Source organism: Chiloscyllium plagiosum, chromosome 21 (genome assembly GCF_004010195.1).
Source record: "Chiloscyllium plagiosum isolate BGI_BamShark_2017 chromosome 21, ASM401019v2, whole genome shotgun sequence".
In the NCBI taxonomy this organism is placed as follows: domain Eukaryota; kingdom Metazoa; phylum Chordata; class Chondrichthyes; order Orectolobiformes; family Hemiscylliidae; genus Chiloscyllium; species Chiloscyllium plagiosum.
The window spans coordinates 19081261-19098371 of record NC_057730.1 but is presented as its reverse complement, the minus strand read 5'-3'; the positions used below and the strand labels follow the sequence as shown (position 1 = coordinate 19098371).

Below are 17111 nucleotides of genomic sequence, written 5' to 3'. Positions count from 1 at the left end.
AGTGACGGCGGGTGATGCGCTGTACATGGAGATTGGTGGGGTGGTAGGTGAGGACCAGTGGGGTTCTGTCCTGGTGGCGGTTGGAGGGGCGGGGCTCAAGGGCGGAGGAGCGGGAAGTGGAGGAGATGCGGTGGAGGGCATCGTCGATCACGTCGGGGGGGAAATTGCGGTCCTTGAAGAAGGAGGCCGTCTGTGTTGTGCGTATTTTGAACTGGTCCTCCTGGGAGCAGATGCGGCGGAGTATCTTCTGGAGTACTGTATGCAGTTCTGGTCAGCATGCTATAGGAATAATATTATTAAATTGGAGAGGGTTTCAGAAAGAAATTACCAGGATGTTGCCAGGAATGGAGGGTTTGAGTTATAAGGAAGGCTGGACAGGCTGTGACTTCTTTCATTGAATAATAGGAGGTTGAGGGGGTGACCTTTTTACAGAGGTTTATAAAATCGAGGGGCATACATAAGGTGAATACAAAAGGCCTTTTTTCTAGGGTCAGGGAGTTCAAAGCTAGGTCACATATTTCTAAGGTAAAAGATAAACGTTTTTTAAAAGGAAACAAGGGGCAACTTTTCACAGTGGTTTGTGTGTGGAGTGTCTGAGGCAGTGGTGGAAGCAGATACAGTTACAATATTTAAAAGACACTTGGATAAGTACATGAATATGAGCGGTTAGGAGGGATATGGACCAAATGCAGGCAGGTGGCGCTACTTTAATTTGGGAACATGGCATGGACTAGTTGAACTGAAGAGTTTCTTTCCATGCTATATGATTCTATGACTGTATCGTTTTAAGTTTGTTTTGTATATCTGTACTGGGTTGATTAAGAAGGGAAAGACTTTGTTTGTTTGTTTTAGAGTTCTGAGAGTGGTGAAAGTGGGCCTGGAAACGTTGGCATGTAATTAAAGAAGGCTTTTTAAAAAAGAAAATCATCCTTCCTTGAATAGTTAAGTGCTTTAGAAAAATTAAGGATAGAAGAGGAAAAAAAAATTGGCCTGCTGCCTAGCAACAAGTTGTCTCATGACACAAAGAAAGTTTCCCTTTAAAGAGAATGATCCAGGAGGTCAAGGACTGTGCATGTTTCTGTCAGAGAGCATAGTCCTTTGGCAACAAAGGGGCATTTACCTCAATTTCCAAAGCAAAACTTAAGTCCTGAATGCTTTAATGTGAGTAAGAGAGCTCAAGAAACAGAAAGCTGAGTTTAAGGAATCTGTTAAGAAATGAGGGTTAGCTGGATATATGTTAGCAATTTAAGAGATGTTGACCAAAGAAATTGCCATCAACTAAATTCAGAGCTTCGCTGGAAAGAATCAAAATACTACTATGCCAACTGAATAAGGTATGGAATGTGGAAGTAAGATGACCCTTCAGTGAGGTTTAAGTATCTGTAATGTCATTGTGAGAGCTAAAGGGATGTATCTGTACTTTTGATATTTGTGTACAAAGACCACTTCAAAAATGACCTGTTCGCTTTTCTATTTTGTGTGTAATAGACTTTCTCTTTTGTTAAAAGTACATCTGCAACATTATGTAAATGTGTTCATGACTCACCAGCATGGTAACCCTATTATAAAAATATAACAGATGGTCTATCAAGCCAGAATTTATTCTGGAATCAGACTTGTCTGTATAATTGTCAGCTGTGTAATACCTGTTACTTCTGTTTTATAAATGTTACTTGTCACTTATCAGCTCAAGCCTGGATGTTGTCCAGGTCTTGCTGCATTTAGATACCAATTTGCTTTAGTATCTGAGGAGTTGTGAATGGTGCTGAAAATTGTGTAAGTATCATCGAACATTCCCATAGTATTATACTGAAAAACAACTGATGAAGCAGCTGAATATGCTTGAGCTGAAGAGAGGAGTCTTGAGGTGCCATGGCCCTCTTGTGGCACAGTGATAGTATCCCAACCCCTTGACCAGGAGGCTCGGGTCAAAACCCACCTGCTCTGGAGGTATGTAATAACATATCTGCACAGGTTAATTAAAAAAATCTAAATATTTACCATTTAAGAATTCCTGCAGTCCTGGGATGATTGACTTCCAACAGGAACTTCCTATTCCTTCATACTATGTATGACTCCAACCACCAACAGAGAGTTTTCCATTTACTTCAGTTTTGCTAGGATTTCTTGATTCTACAACAGCTCAGATATTGCCTTGATGTCTAGAGCAATCACTCTCAGCACTCTCAGTAGAGAGTTCCAAAGATTCACTATCCCCTGAGTGAAGATTTTGATCCTTTGTTCACTCCTAATTGGTTTGCTATTTATTCTGAGACTGTGTTCCATTGTCCTGGATATACCAGTCATTTCTGCATCTGTCTTTCTGCATATACTGTTTTGACTCATTCAATAATTGTGGAACTTTGTAATATAATTCTTCTAAACAATAAAGAATAAATACATGGTCTTGCCGCCCTAAGAATGAGTCTGGTGAGCCTCCACTACACTATGGAAGTGCATTCTTCCCTAGGTAAAGGGAAGCAAAATTACACACACTATTTCAAATTCCGTCTCATTTAAGGTTTATACAATTGAAGCAAGTCATCTTTGCCCCTGCACAGAGGACAACGCATGTTTCGGCAGCGTGATTTGGCTATAACATCATTGAAAAAGTAGGGAATGGTACTTTTGAGAAAGGTTACATCTGTTTGCAATAGTGCAATTCCAGTAGGGATTGGTTTGTGCGCTTCATTCTATGCATGCGCTAATGTCCATGCTGGTCTGTGCATACGGCGAAGTCAGTACTGAAATCTCCACACAGTTCTGTGCATGCGCCAATGTCAGCACCGAAGTCTCTGCACTGTTCTGTACATGTACAATGTCATTAGTCTTTGTGCCGTTTTGCGTATGCGCCAATGTCAGTTGCCAACAGAGCAGCTTTCTGTGAGAGGTCCTGTACAGAGGGCAGCTTTCTTACATTTTTTAAATGTACTGTGTTAAATTTTACTTTTGTTTCATTTAATGAATATTATTTCAACCTTCATTCAAGCTGTAAATTTTGCATTAGACTTTTGTGTGATTTTTGAGTAATCATGAGTTTTTTTTTTTGCTGGTTTGTCCCAACCCGACTTGTCCCATAGGCCCCATTATTTCTATTAAGCGATTTTTCTATTCAGTGAAGTTTTGCTGGAACGCAACTACGGCATTATAAGATAACTACCTGTATTCAAATTCTCTTGTGGCAAAGTCCAGTAGACCCATTTGCCTTCCTCATTGTTGCGTGCACTGCAGGTTAGCTTTCAGTGACTTATGAAGAAGCACATAAATCCCTCTGTAAATGATGGGATCCTCAATCCTAATCTTTATCTGTACATTGCAAAAGTAATTAAGTCAAATGAAATCAAATATTCTGGATGCTGGAGATTTGAAATAAAACAATGTGCTGGAAATAATTAACAGGAATTCTTTAGAAGCATCTTGCCGGACTTCAAGTGTTAACTGGTGTTTTTTCCCTCTGCAGATGTCGCTACACCTGTTGAATTTCTTGAGCACTTTGTGTAATAGGAATGAAATCTAGACTTGATGCAATGCAATACTCTCAATTTCTTCTACCCTAGTACTCTCAACTTGTGGAATTGTCTAATTTCAATAATTTAACACCACCAAGTTGGTATCAGCTTCCAGTATCTTCAAATTTATTATATCTGTCCACTTACTTTATCTATATGAAGCATATAATAAAAATTATGGTCCTTCATCTCGATCACTTGATACAAAAAGATTGCAAGCTTTGGCCTTTTTGCTTGGAAAAAGAAGAATTGTTAGATAAAAGTCACTATTAGTTTGAAAATAACAACTTGTGCAGTTCTTATCTCAATATAGATCGAATCTGATTAGTTCTGAAGAGAGGCATCAAATGTAACTGTTCTTCTCTATGTAGATGCCAAAACTGAATATTTCAACATTTTCTATTTTTAGTGAAATGCTTTAGTGTCTGGTCCAGTAATTTTATCTGATTTAACAATTTTGCCTGTAACAAGGTTTAAATTACTGAAAGCAAGTATTTTGTTCAGAGGATTATTTACATCCATGACATTCTAGGTATAATCTTGACAACAAAGAAAGGATTTCATTTGTTTTTAAGTTTGGTAGGTGTAGCCACCGCTTTAACATTCCTGGCATAGAATTGGGCAATATGATCCTAGTTCCTTGAAAATTAATTTTATTATACAGTAATGTTTAATAAACATTTTGGTTTTTCAAAATGCTGAATGCCTTATTCAAGATTGATCTCAATCTTAAAACAACAGGTGAATTAGTATTGAAAGTTTAAACTTTTTTTGAGATTTATTCATATTGACACAAATTGTACTTGCTATAGGTAGAGCATTGCACACTGCATAAAGGAAGCAAATCTGAAGTATTATGGTATTATATTTTAGAAAAATTAGTACTGCCATATTGCATTTGTTTAAATGAGATCTTTTTAGGTAGAAGTATGTGGGTGTGGGAACAGTTGGCTCTAAAAATACTTGAGAGAGAACATGATTTTTAAACAACCTCCGTTTGTAGTATGTTACGATCATAATGATACTCGGCAAGAACACAAATACAACCCCTGAACTGAACTGGATAACGCATTTGTTTTATTAAGCATATGGTTAGTGTTCGATCTTACTAATTTAGAATTGTTGTAAGTAATGCAACTTGTTGTCTGGATAAACTTAAATTCTGGAGGCAGTAAAATGTAGGTTTCTTAGCAGTATATGACTTCTTTGAATCATGCTGGAACTAATGCAGTTGAGTTGTTCTGTGCTTTGCAGTATCTTATCTTTGTAAGCAGTGCGTCCACATGAAGAATCCAAGAAAGCTTGTTGTGGATGACCCCTCCCAGAAGCTTGACACTCTCCACTCGTTCCACCTCTGCTGTTTTCCCACATTAGCCCCAAGGCACTGTTGTCTATTGAAGTTACAGACAGGCATTTCACCTGCACCATGCCTAAATAAGATTTTTTAAAAAATGAGGGTAGGGGTAGGCTACCAAACCCTCAGCTTGTTCTGTCATTTAATAAGATTATGTTGACCTGGTCATGGCCTCAATTCTAGTTTTTTATTTCCTAATAGCTGTTGACTGTCTTTTAACTCAGAAACCTAACTCTGCCCTGAAAGTTTTCAATAACCACAAGTGTAGTGTCATAACACTAATACAGCAAAGAAACAGACTCGTTGGCTCAACACAGCTCTATGCTGACCAGGTTTCCCAAATTAGACTAGTCCCATTTGCTTGAGTTTGGCCCATATCCCTCTAAACTGTTCCTATTCACGTACCTGTCCAAACGTCTTTTAAATGTTGTAACTGTATCTGCATCTACACTTTCTTTGGCAGTTCATTCCATACATGAACCTACCCTCTGTGATAAAGTTGCTTCTCAGGCTCCTTTTAAATCTCTTTCCTCTCGCCTTAAACCTATACCCTCTAATTTTGAACTCCCCTACCTCATCACCTTATCTATGCCGTCGTGATTTTATAAACCTCTAATGCCACCCCTCAACTTCCTATACTCTGGTGAAAAGTGTCCCAGCCTATCCAGCTTCCCCTTTCAAATTAAACTCTCCAGTCCCAGTAAATTCTTGTAAATCTTTTCTGCATCCTCACCACTTTAATAATATCCTTTCTGTGTCAGGAAAAGCAGAATGCCAAATGTGGTCTCGCCAACATTCTGTGCAGCCACATGACATCCCAACTCATTCACTCCTTGCTCTGACAATGAAAGCAAGGGTTCCAACCTTCCCTTCACCAAACTGTTTGCTTGTGATGCCACTTTCAAGGAATTATGTACTTGAATTCTTCTGTCTCTCCTTTCGACAACACTCCCTACGGCCCTATCATTAACTGTGTAAGTCCTGCCCTTATTCATCTTGGTAAAATGCATCACCTCACTTATCTAAATTTAAATTCCACCTGTCACTCCTTGGCCCATTGGTCTATAGGATCAAGATCCTGTTGTACTCTTAAATAACCAACTTCACTGTTTGTTATACCACCAATTTTGGTGACATCCACAAACTTACTCACCATACTTCCTATATTCTTGTCCAAATCGTTGTGGACTGAACAATGATCCCTGTAGAATACTGCTAGTCACAGGTCTCCAGTCTGAAAAGAACACTTCACCACCATCTTCTGTTTCTTGACATCAGGTCAATTTTTGTATCAGGTTGGCAAGCGTGCCCTAGATGCCATGTGATCTAACTTAAGATGGCTCACCTCCTTCTCGGTGACAATTAGAAATGGGTAGTAAGCTCTAGTTTAGCCAGCGAAGCTTCCATCCACTGAATGAATAAGATAACGTGGATAACACCCATTTTGGCTATCTTTTTGCAGTAGGTTGAAGGAGGAGTTGAAAACCATTTCAAGGACTGAGCAGTTCAGCCTTTCTCTTGTTCTGTAGTTTATTCTGACTCTGTTTCTAAAGCAAAGTTCTTTAGTATTACTTTTACAACAGATCATCCTGCCTCAGATAATTTGTACTATTCAAGCATAAAATGCATATTAGAATGCTTACAGTACAGAAGAGGAAGCCCATTTTCCAACATGTCCATGCTGGTTTTCTGTAAAAGCACTTCAACCACTCTTACTCTCCATTCTGTTCTTATTATCCATATCTGTGCAAACCTTTTCTTTTTGTGGGTATCTTTTTATTTTTGAAGGCCTCAATTGAATTCACCTCAGCCACACTTCAGTACATTTGAGATTCTAATCATATGCTTTGTAAGAAAGATTTTTCTACATATTACCAATGGTTCTTTTGTCAAACACCTTTGTTTGGCGTCCTCCTGTTCTCAACCCTTGGGCCAGTGGAAACAACTGCTCTGCTTACTTTGCCTAGATTCTCCCTCCTCCTCCCCCTCTCCCTCTCTCTCCTTGTTAGCAATAGAGCTTTGTTATTCATTTAGACCTTCAACTGAGATCATTACACATGATAAAAACACTCATTGGAAGTTTTTAAAAAAAAGTATTGAAAAGTGGGCGGCACTGTGGCACAATGGTTAGCACTGCTGCCTCACAGCGCAAGAGACCCGAGTTCAATTCCTGCCTCAGGCGACTGACTGTGTAGAGTTTGCATGTTCTCCCCTTGTCTGCGTGGGTTTCCTCCGGGTGCTCTGGTTTCCTCCCACAGTCCAAAAATGTGCAGGTTGGGTGAATTGGCCATGCTAAATTGCCTGTGTGCTTGTGCAATACAAAATGTATCTTTTCAGGGATACCTAATAATTTGTAGTAACTCAGGTACCCAGTGCAACTGATTTGTGGCATCTAAGTAAATTCTGGCTTCAGTTTCTAGGTCCACTGTCATGTCCACAAAAGTGGGCATTCATTTTTATCAGCATATTGTAACAAATAGAGTTTTAGAGATGTACAGCACGGAAACAGACTCTTCAGTCCAAAACGTCCATGCCGACCAAATATTCGAACCTAATCTAGTCCCATTTGCCAGCACTTGGCCTATATTCCTCTAAACCCTTCCTATTCCTAGACCTATGCAGATGGCTTTTAAATGCTGTAGTGGTACCAGCCTCCTCCACTTCCTCTGGCAGCTTATTCCATACACACACCACCTTCTGTGTGAAAAAGGTTGCCCCTTAGGTCTCTTTTATATCTTTCCCCTCTCACCCTGAACCTATGCCTTCTAGTTCTGGACCCCCCGACCCCAGGGAAAAGACCTTGTCTATTTATCCTATCCATGCTCTTCATGGTTTTGTAAACCTCTAAGGTCACCCCTCAGCCTCCGATGCTCCAGGGAAAACAGCCCCAGCCTGTCCAGCCTCGCCCTATAGCTCAGACCCTCCGACCCTGGCAACATCCTTGTTGCACCTGAGGAGCAATGTTTTCACACAGCAGGTGGTACGCGTATGGAATGAGTTGCAAGAAGAAGTGGTGGAGGCGAGTAAATTTGCAACATTTAAAAGACATTTGGATGGGTATATGAATAGGAAGGATTTGGAGGGATATGGGCTGGGCGTTGGCAGGTGGGACTAGATTGGTTTGGGATATCTTGTCGGCATGGACAAGTTGGACTGAAGGGTCTGTTTCTGTGCTGTACATCTCCATAACTCTAAGGAAAAAACACAATTACTAAAGAATTAATAAGGAGAGAAAAATTATGGTATGAGAGAAAGTTAGTCAAAAATAGGAAAACAGGAAAATTTTCTTAATTTATTAACCCTCTTTTTTTGCCATATCTTGTGTTGCCTCTATAGAAAATGAGCCAAGGGAATTAATAATGGAGGATAAAGAGATGGCAGATGAAGTGAATAGTTTTTTTTACATTGGTCTTCATGGAAAGGAAATCAGTAGCATCTCCGATATATTTGTAAATCATGAATTGAAAAGAGAGGGAGGAACTATAGAAAATTGTAATTATCAGAAGTAGTCCTGAGTAAATTGGAACTTTGAGTTGACAAGTTCTGTAGATCCTGATGGATTTTAGCCTATGGTCTTAACAGGTGTATTTAGTGAGATAGTTGATGCATTGGATTTAATTTTACAAAATGCATTAGATTGTAAGAGGTAATGTATAGGTATGGATAGAAAATTGCCTGCCAACAGGAAGCAGTGAATAGAAATAAATGGCCCTCTTTTTAAGGCTGCTGATGTCAGAAGTAGTGTGCTACAGAAGTTGATGTGGGAGTCTCAACTTTGCAATTTATATAAATGATTTCAGTGAAGAGAAGTAGCTAAGTTTGCTGATGACACAAAGATAGAAAAGTAAGTTATGAAGGGGACATAAAGAGCCCACACAGGGATCTAGTTAGGTAAAGATCTGGCAAATGGAGTACACTGTGGGGAATTGTGAAATTGTCCATTTTGATATAATCAAGAGTGCGTGCTGCTGGGAAAGCTAGCAGGTCAGGCAGCATCCGAGGAGCAGGAGAATCAACGTTTTGGGTATAAGCCCTTTATCAGGAATGAAGCTTGTGGGCTGGGGGCTGAGAGGGGTGGGGATGTTGAAATCCACATTTATCTCATGTGGTTGCAGGGTCCCAAGGTGGAATATGAGGCCTTCTTCCTCCATGCGCCTGGTGATAACGGTTTGGCAGTGGAGGCGGCCCAGGACCTGCATGTCCTTGATGGAGTGGGAGGGGAGTTGAAGTGTTCAGCCATGGGGTGGTGGGGTTGGTGGGTGTCCCAGAGATGTTATCTGAAATGATCTGCAAGAAGGCATCCTGTCTCCCCGATGTAAGGGAGACCACATCGGGTGCTACGGATGCAGTAGATGACATCGTTTAGAGGTACAGGTAAATTTCTGACCGATGTGGAAGGGTCTCTTGGGGCCTTGGATGGAGGTGAGTGGTGTGTTCTCAGATTTTGCACTTCTTATGGTGGCAGGGAAAAGTGCCAGGAGTGGGGTGTGGGCTGGTGGGGGTGTGTGGACCTGAAGAGTGGCTGCTTTCTCCATTTTGATATAATGTGTGAAAAAGAAGCTTATTATTTAAATTGAGGGGATGCAGAGAAGTTGTGTACTAGTGTATGAATGACAGAAGGGTAGTATGCAGATACAGCAATTAATCACAAAAGCTAGTAGAGTGTTTATTTTTACTGTGAGGGAAATTGAATGCAAAAGGAGGTTACACTTCAGTTATACAGGGCATTGGTGAGACAGGATCTCGGGTACTGCATTTAGTACTCGTCACTGTACTTTCAGAAAGATGCTAATGCTTCAAATCAGTTTACAGGTTTATAAGACTAATAACTGGAATGAGAGGATTGCTTTATGAAGAAAGGCTAAGATTGACTCCTTTAGAGTTTAGAGGAATCAGAGATGACTTATTTGAAACAAATAATATCCTGAAGGGACTTGACCAGGTTAATGTTGAAAAGATGTTTCCTCTTGTGGAAGACCCTTGAATTAAAGATCATAATCTTAAATGGGCAACTCCCTATTTTTAAAACTAAGATGAGGAAACATATTTTGAGGGTTGAGCGACTTTGGAATTTCCTTCCTCAAAAGTCAGTGGATGCAGAATCTTTAAATATTTTTAAAGGCAGATAGATTTTTGATTACCAAAGGAATGAACAATTATTGGGATATGCAGGACTGTAGAGTTGAGGTTAAAATCCGATCAACCATGATCTTGCTGAATGGCAGAGCAGACTTAAATGACGAGTGGCTTACTCATGTTTCTTGCTCGTATGTTTATGGCTCTGAATGTCATAGCAAATGTACCTCTGTGCTTGCAGGACTGTGGAAAGATTTGTTGACTACTCTGTCTACAAGCTTTAACTTGTACACTTATTGCCCTTTACATTTTTTTACTTTATAAATACACTATTTATTTAGAGCCCCTAACTGCTCTTTGGAACTGGATGGAACTTCTTTGCTGTCTGACAAATTAGTACATTAGCTGTAATGTCCAATTACAAAGTTTACCCATTATAGTTTTTAAAAGTATACTCTGAGCTTTTAATAAAATGATGTTCCTTTCAGAATGAGCAGGTTCTTGATGTTTCTTATAAGGAACATGCTGTTTCTTATAAGGAGCGTCAGATTTTTTTCTAATTTCAATAGTATTTGAGAGATCTGTCCTTTTGATAAACCATGAAAATGGTGTTTGCAGTTTGAACGTAGTAAATCTAAAACTTCTAAGTTCGAACATACTGGATGATATCCCACCTATATTTGGTTATTTATGTGGAGTTCCTTCATTAAATTTAGTAAAGTTCAGAGTATTGTTAGATCAGCAGACACGTGATAGAAATGTCTAACAGACAGAGTTTAATACTCCCAAACCAGGATTGTGGAATGCAGTCTATTTGAAGAGCTTCTGATACTGGTGTTATTTTTACATATGACTCCAAGAATTCAGGCCAGTGTTCCAGTCCTGCAAACTGTTCGGTTTGCATTTTTCAATTAGATTAGATTAGATTACTTACAGTGTGGAAACAGGCCCTTCAGCCCAACAAGTCCACACCGCCCCGCCGAAGCGCAACCCGCCCATACCCCTACATTTACCCCTTACCTAACACTACGGGCAATTTAGCATGGCCAATTTACCTGACCTGCACATCTTTTGGATTGTGGGAGGAAACCGGAGCACCCGGAGGAAACCCACGCAGACACGGGGAGAACGTGCAAACTCCACACAGTCAGTCGCCTGAGGCGGGAATTGAACCCGGGTCTCTGGCGCTGTGAGGCAGCAGTGCTAACCAATGTGCCACCGTGCCGCCCACAATGTTATAATATTTTGTCATTGTCAGAAAAAAGAAGGAAATCTATTATTGTAACAAGCCCTGTTGCATGACCTGCAAATATTTTATCAAAGGCTATCTACTTGGATCTATAGGAAGTTATTTGACAACTGGCTTTTGAACACAGATTGTTCTATGTGAAACAGTAACTATTTTCACTAGCTGTATTTTTTCTTCCCTGCATCTGTTAGGAAATTCCCGTTGGAATTCCAAGGACAATGCAATTGTTTACATATTACCAGATCTTATAGCTTTGATATTTTTAAGAGTATTATTTATTAAAGGCAAGTAGCGGTAGGTCCCTTTCAGGTCAGCACTCAAACATGCCACATTGAAAGAGGCAAAGGCGATGACCAAGTACATCAGCTCTAAATGCAACACAACATTGTCCTGAAAAGCACAAAATCAAGGTCAAGACATATGCTGTGGACAGCATAAATGAATCGATGTGTATAATTTTTCTCAAATACTGTTGTGTTATCCATCGTATATAACTTTGTATGGATATGTTTTGTTAAAAGGCTCAATATACTGGAAAGTTAAAGATACTGAAGATAAATATGGTCTGATGCTAGCTGCCTGGTTATGTTAATTGTAAGTGTCAGCTTAGCTCAGCCAGTAGTACTGTGGCCTCTTGCGTTCAGCCTTTGACTTCACCACATATGCAAATAATTTTGTGCTGTCTTGCCAGAGATCTGTTCTGGGATCAAATGTGACCTACTTCAAGAAAACTGATCTCATTGAGCTAGCCAAAGAAGAGCAGGGCATGCTCTTAACATACTGACCAACAGGTCTCCTTCAAGAAACAGAACATTTAGCTATTTATTCATTTATGTGGGATCTTGTGCCCCAATTTGGTACTGCGTCTACTCTTCTGGTTTCAAAAGTAAATAATTGGTTGTAAAATGCTTTGGGTGATTTGTTAATGAGCTATGTTGTACACTTACAAATTCATTCTTTCGTCAATTTAGACTGTGTGTTCATATCAGATAAAAGTCATCTGCATGGCTTCAATCTTGTGCATTGCCATCATTTGTTCTTAGCCTCAGAATGTCTAGGTTGTGCTTGGGGCCAACTTATTTAGGTGTGATGAATTTAACTTTTAATCTGGTGTATATAATTTTACATTCTAATGGGTAATCAGTTTTTTTTAAAAAAAATTATTTAATCATTTAACTTTTATCTCAACTATTCTAAATTTTGCAATACCATGTTATTCAATTGAACTTGTGCACTGTAGTGTTATTTTTTTCTTGAAATGCATTTTAAAATGAATGTTGGAAATTGATTGCAATCTTTTTTTTCCCCAGGGGAAGCAGCTGTTGAAGTCTCCTTGTCACTGCTTATAGTGTCTGGTTGCAGTCTAGCTGTCCTCATCATCCTGCTTATGAACTGTGCATCCTGCTGTAAAGAGCAGGGAATAAATTTCAAGGTGAGCACGTAGGATGCACCTTGGTTGCTCTGATTTGATTTTTTTTTCTGTTTAGCTGCCGCATAATTTATTAACTGTAATCTCGAAGCTGCTTACTTTGTGTCAGCAATATACAAATTCCAATTAAGTGGAATTTGTACTGCATTGTCCCACATCGATTACAGCTGGCTATTTTAGGAAGATTACTTCTCAAATGAGATTTCAACTCGCTTGATTCAGATTATTTTTCCGTCCTATGGTTTCAGGCAATGGGAAGAAGACATTTCCTGAAATTACCTCTGACTAATTTCAGTTTACTACCTTTTTGGGGATTGAGGGACTGTAACGATTGACTCTTACTCACATCTGGTGGACTCTTACTCACATCAGAGACTTGGGTATAATTTATGTAGAGTGATACCTCCTTAAAGAAGAAATTTTGCTTGGCTTTAGGTGTAGGAATATATGCGATCTGTATATTGTTTCATTCTAGGGTTTTAAAAGAAAATGGTCACTGCAGAGTCTAAATTGCTGAAATATTTTTGTCACACTGAGAGGAAGATGTGGTGCATTATAGCACTCTTTATAACATTACAGTTTTGCCTAAAGCTGTGCAATTAATGAATGCACCAATAACTTTTTTTAATGTTAGCATGTTGCTCACTTTTTTAATTTCAGGAATTTGAAGATGATAATCCTGATGAAGAAAATGATTTCATACCACCAGCAGAAGACACCCCTTCGCCTCCAGCACCTGCTGAAGTTTACACGCTTACAGTTCCAAATATTATACTTTCTACTCCAACACAATTTCAGTCATCTAAAACACAAGGTATGAGCTGGTCTGAATTTGACAGTTTTTAAATATTTTAGCATTGATTGGTCAAGCAACATTTACTGATATTTAACCAATATGTGGCCCCATAGAATGTCAGTTCTTGTTTTTAGTCATATATCATTGTTTGAAATCAGTTGAAATTTATTGCAGTAACCTTTTCTCTTGGGTTCTATTTTACGCCAGTAAATTTAACTTGGTGAGTAGCTGAGTCATATAAACAGGAAGATCTCATGTTCAGTCTTGTAGTCTGTATTGAACTTGTTGATTTCAGCTAGGGTGATGATATCAGAATTCCTATGGCCTCTCCCACCATGCATTAGGGCAGACAGTATTTTCCAGTGTTCCCATTTCTTGATTTCTGTTAAGAAACTCCTGATGATGTGTGGATGACTTACACTGGCAGAATCAAACTTTGTGTAATGCTCCTGATGAAAGTTAGCATGCAGTGTGCATAATGTCTGTCGGAGCAGATATTGAAGTCTTTGAACATGACCAAGAGTCCTGGAAAAGTCTCAGGATGATCTCTGTAAATATTGGTAATTTAAGAGTATCACCTACTGCAAGGATGTTTTTGAATAAAAGTGCCCCTGGTTGTGAGTCTTTGGAATAAAAACAGTGTGTGCTGGAAAACTGAGCTGCTAGCAGGATCTGTGGAGAGTGTGTTTCCCTGTCCATGGATGCTGACAGACCTGCTAACCTTCTCCAACCCACGTTCTTTATTTCAGTGAGTGGGTGCTTGTGGATATGGTATCAAATCAAGCAGGCTGCTTTGTCCTGGATAGTGTCAGGCTTCTTGAGCGGTGTTGAAGTTGCACACACTTGGGAGTATTCCATCATTACTCCTGACTTGTGTCCTCTTGATGGTCGACAGGCTTTGGGTAGTCAGGAGGTGAGTTACTCGCTGCCAGGTTCCTAGCCTCTTGCCTGCGCTTTGTCGTCACTGTAGTCCAATTGAGTTTCTGGTCAATGGTAACCCCTAGGATATTGATAGTGGGGGATTTAGTGATGGTAACACCATTGAATGTCAAGGGATGATGTTAAATTGTTTCTTATTGGAGATGGTCATTGCATGACCAATGCAGAATTTTGCTTTTACGTGACTCTTTGCAACACCCTGAAAAGATGGTGGAAATAGAGTCCTTTAATACCTTTAACGCAGTGAAAAGGGATGAAATGTTATTGGTGAGGTAGGAAAGTGGATTTGAGGTTACAATTAGATCAACAATGATCTTAATGATTACCAAAGCAGGCTCAAGGTGCCGCAAGGCCTACTGTTTGTTCATATGTAATTGCTGAATGTGTAACTTTATCTCAGGAAAAGAAAAGTCAGCCTCGGAAAGAGTGAAATAAATTTGGTTTGCATTGGTTTGTTTTGGAGAGGGGCTTATTTTTACCTATTCTTTAATATGGATTATGAAAATACAATTAATTAGCATGCATTGTTTGATTGTTATCAACATGTCTGAAAATCTTAACTCTTGATATTCAAAACTCTTTTGAATTTGTTTACCTATAAATTGTGCATAGATTGTTAAATTATATCTCGGGACAATAACAGTGCACAGAGTATCATTAATGTATAAAGTGGCAGTTTAAATACATACAACAAATATTTGCAAAGTGTACTGATCACCGTTACTAAATATATTTAAAATAGTTGGCAGAAACATCTAATTAATGGTGAAAATAAAATGCACATTTTAACTACAGAATTTCATAAGACTTGATGTCTTAATCTTAGGCACAATTTCAGTGTAAACATCCTACTGTCACTTTACAACTTCCTTTGAAGTAAATAGGACACAATGGCCATTTCTTGTAACTAAAATATCTTTCCCTTTTATCCCCTAAACAAGTTCCTCAGTCCACATATTTTTTACAATGTTTTTGCATTGGTATTGTTTATAAATATGTCCAAACTAGTAATGATTTGATCAAACATTTATGCTTCATGAAGTCAAACATTTTGCTTATTGCTTCAATTACTACAATGATAAAGTACTTGGCACTTTGATATCAATGTCTTTTGTATGTCCTTTTTTTTCCTTCTCCTTTCTCCCACCGATTAGAATTGTTGTTGGGTATGTTTCATTGAAGTCTAAAAGTGCTAGTTCAAAATATAAAGCCTGGGATTTAGAACATTTTTGGAAATCAAAGGTCAATGTTTTCCTGTTGGAGCTTTTTTATAAAATATGCTTTGATCATTCATTTTGTTTTTTAACAGGAGTATCCTCAGCATCTCTTGCTCGTCATCATCTTAGCTACATCCAGGAAATTGGAAATGGCTGGTTTGGTAAGGTAAGCACAGCCTTTACAATCTAAAGATGAGGATCCCAAAGTCTTTTTAATCGAAAAGAGACTAGGTCTAATTCTGCAGTGTATTTAGTAGATTGTTAACTGTGATTCAGACATGTGTTAGTAAAGGAAAAAATAGTAGGGATCGTTAACGTACATGAAACTTTTATTTTAGGTCAGTTTTTAAATTGTTTAAAATCACAAATTCTTTGTGCAACCATAGAAACTACATTTCATAACTGATTTTCATCTTAAATACCAAGCATGGTTAAGCCATTTAAAGTAATTTTGGGAGTCCCAACTTCTGAAAGGAACATGATATTCTTGTAATTATGTTTGAATATGGTAACTTGCAAAGGGACAATGTACTTTATACTGTTGTCCTACCTTTTTAAGGACCGTTGGGGATGGGCAAAAAGGCCGGTCTTGTCAGTGGTTCCTGCATGCCATAAAAGATTAAAAAATGTCTGAGTGCAAGGCTCTTATGTAGCATTAATAGAGGCACTGTCAATCTAGTTCTCAGTTTCTTAGTAAACTTGTATTGATGTGGTAAAACAGATAACGTCGTTAAAGATTCATTAGTCAGTGGAAAAATTATCACTGCTGGAGCAGAGGGTGGTCCATGGAATTTAGGTGTATATTTTCTTTACCCATTTATGAATTGTGGGCATGGCAAGCAGGGCTATCATTTATTGACCATTCCTTAATTCTATATGAAAAGCTTCCTTCAATTCTAATTGAGTCATTTAGTGGGCTGTTTCAGAGGGCAGGTAAAAGCTGGTCACATCGCTGTGGGTCTAGAGTCATGTAATTGTCTACATCGTGCAGATGATAGATCTCCTTTAAATGGTTTTTGGGACCAGATTGTCACTTTTTAAAAAAATATATAGATTCATGGACATCTTGTATTATGAACACCTGCATTTTATTAACAATGTATTTCCTCAGTTTTGATGGTAGGATTTGAACTTGTGTTTCTGGATCATACTCCAGGTCTTTAAATTACTAGTCCAGTGATGTAACATCACAATGTGCTATAGTATCCTGATCCTATTATGATATATCTAACCTGGAAAAAATAGATGGTGTTATTAGGTGCCCAAATGAAGTGATCAATCTTTGAGCAATTAGCCTTTGAATGTAGTTGTTACATAAAGGAAATGAAAAGTGGGAGATGTCAACTTTGCTACCTCCTTTGGATCTTAATGCTTGAGGAAAGAACCAACATTGAAAAAAAATTTTCAGCAGAGAAGAGATTAAGTCAAATTTTATTTGTGGCTTCCAGGTCTGAAAGTTGAAGGATTCAGAATTCAAATGATTAAAAGTATTCTGTGGACAAAGAGCTGATCTAGAACACAGAACTATTTGAGATTTTAATT

The 17111-nt window shown here is 38.6% G+C and overlaps 1 protein-coding gene across 1 annotated transcript in view; it reads left to right on the top strand.

The window, feature by feature from the left end:
* Positions 1-17111, top strand: part of lmtk2 (lemur tyrosine kinase 2) — a 143878-nt gene that overhangs the window by 44435 nt on the left and 82332 nt on the right. Inside the window, exons 2-4 of the mRNA XM_043711065.1 lie at positions 12499-12620; positions 13278-13431; positions 15662-15735. Coding sequence (XP_043567000.1) covers positions 12499-12620; positions 13278-13431; positions 15662-15735 — 350 coding nt within the window. The remainder of the gene's footprint in view (positions 1-12498; positions 12621-13277; positions 13432-15661; positions 15736-17111) is intronic.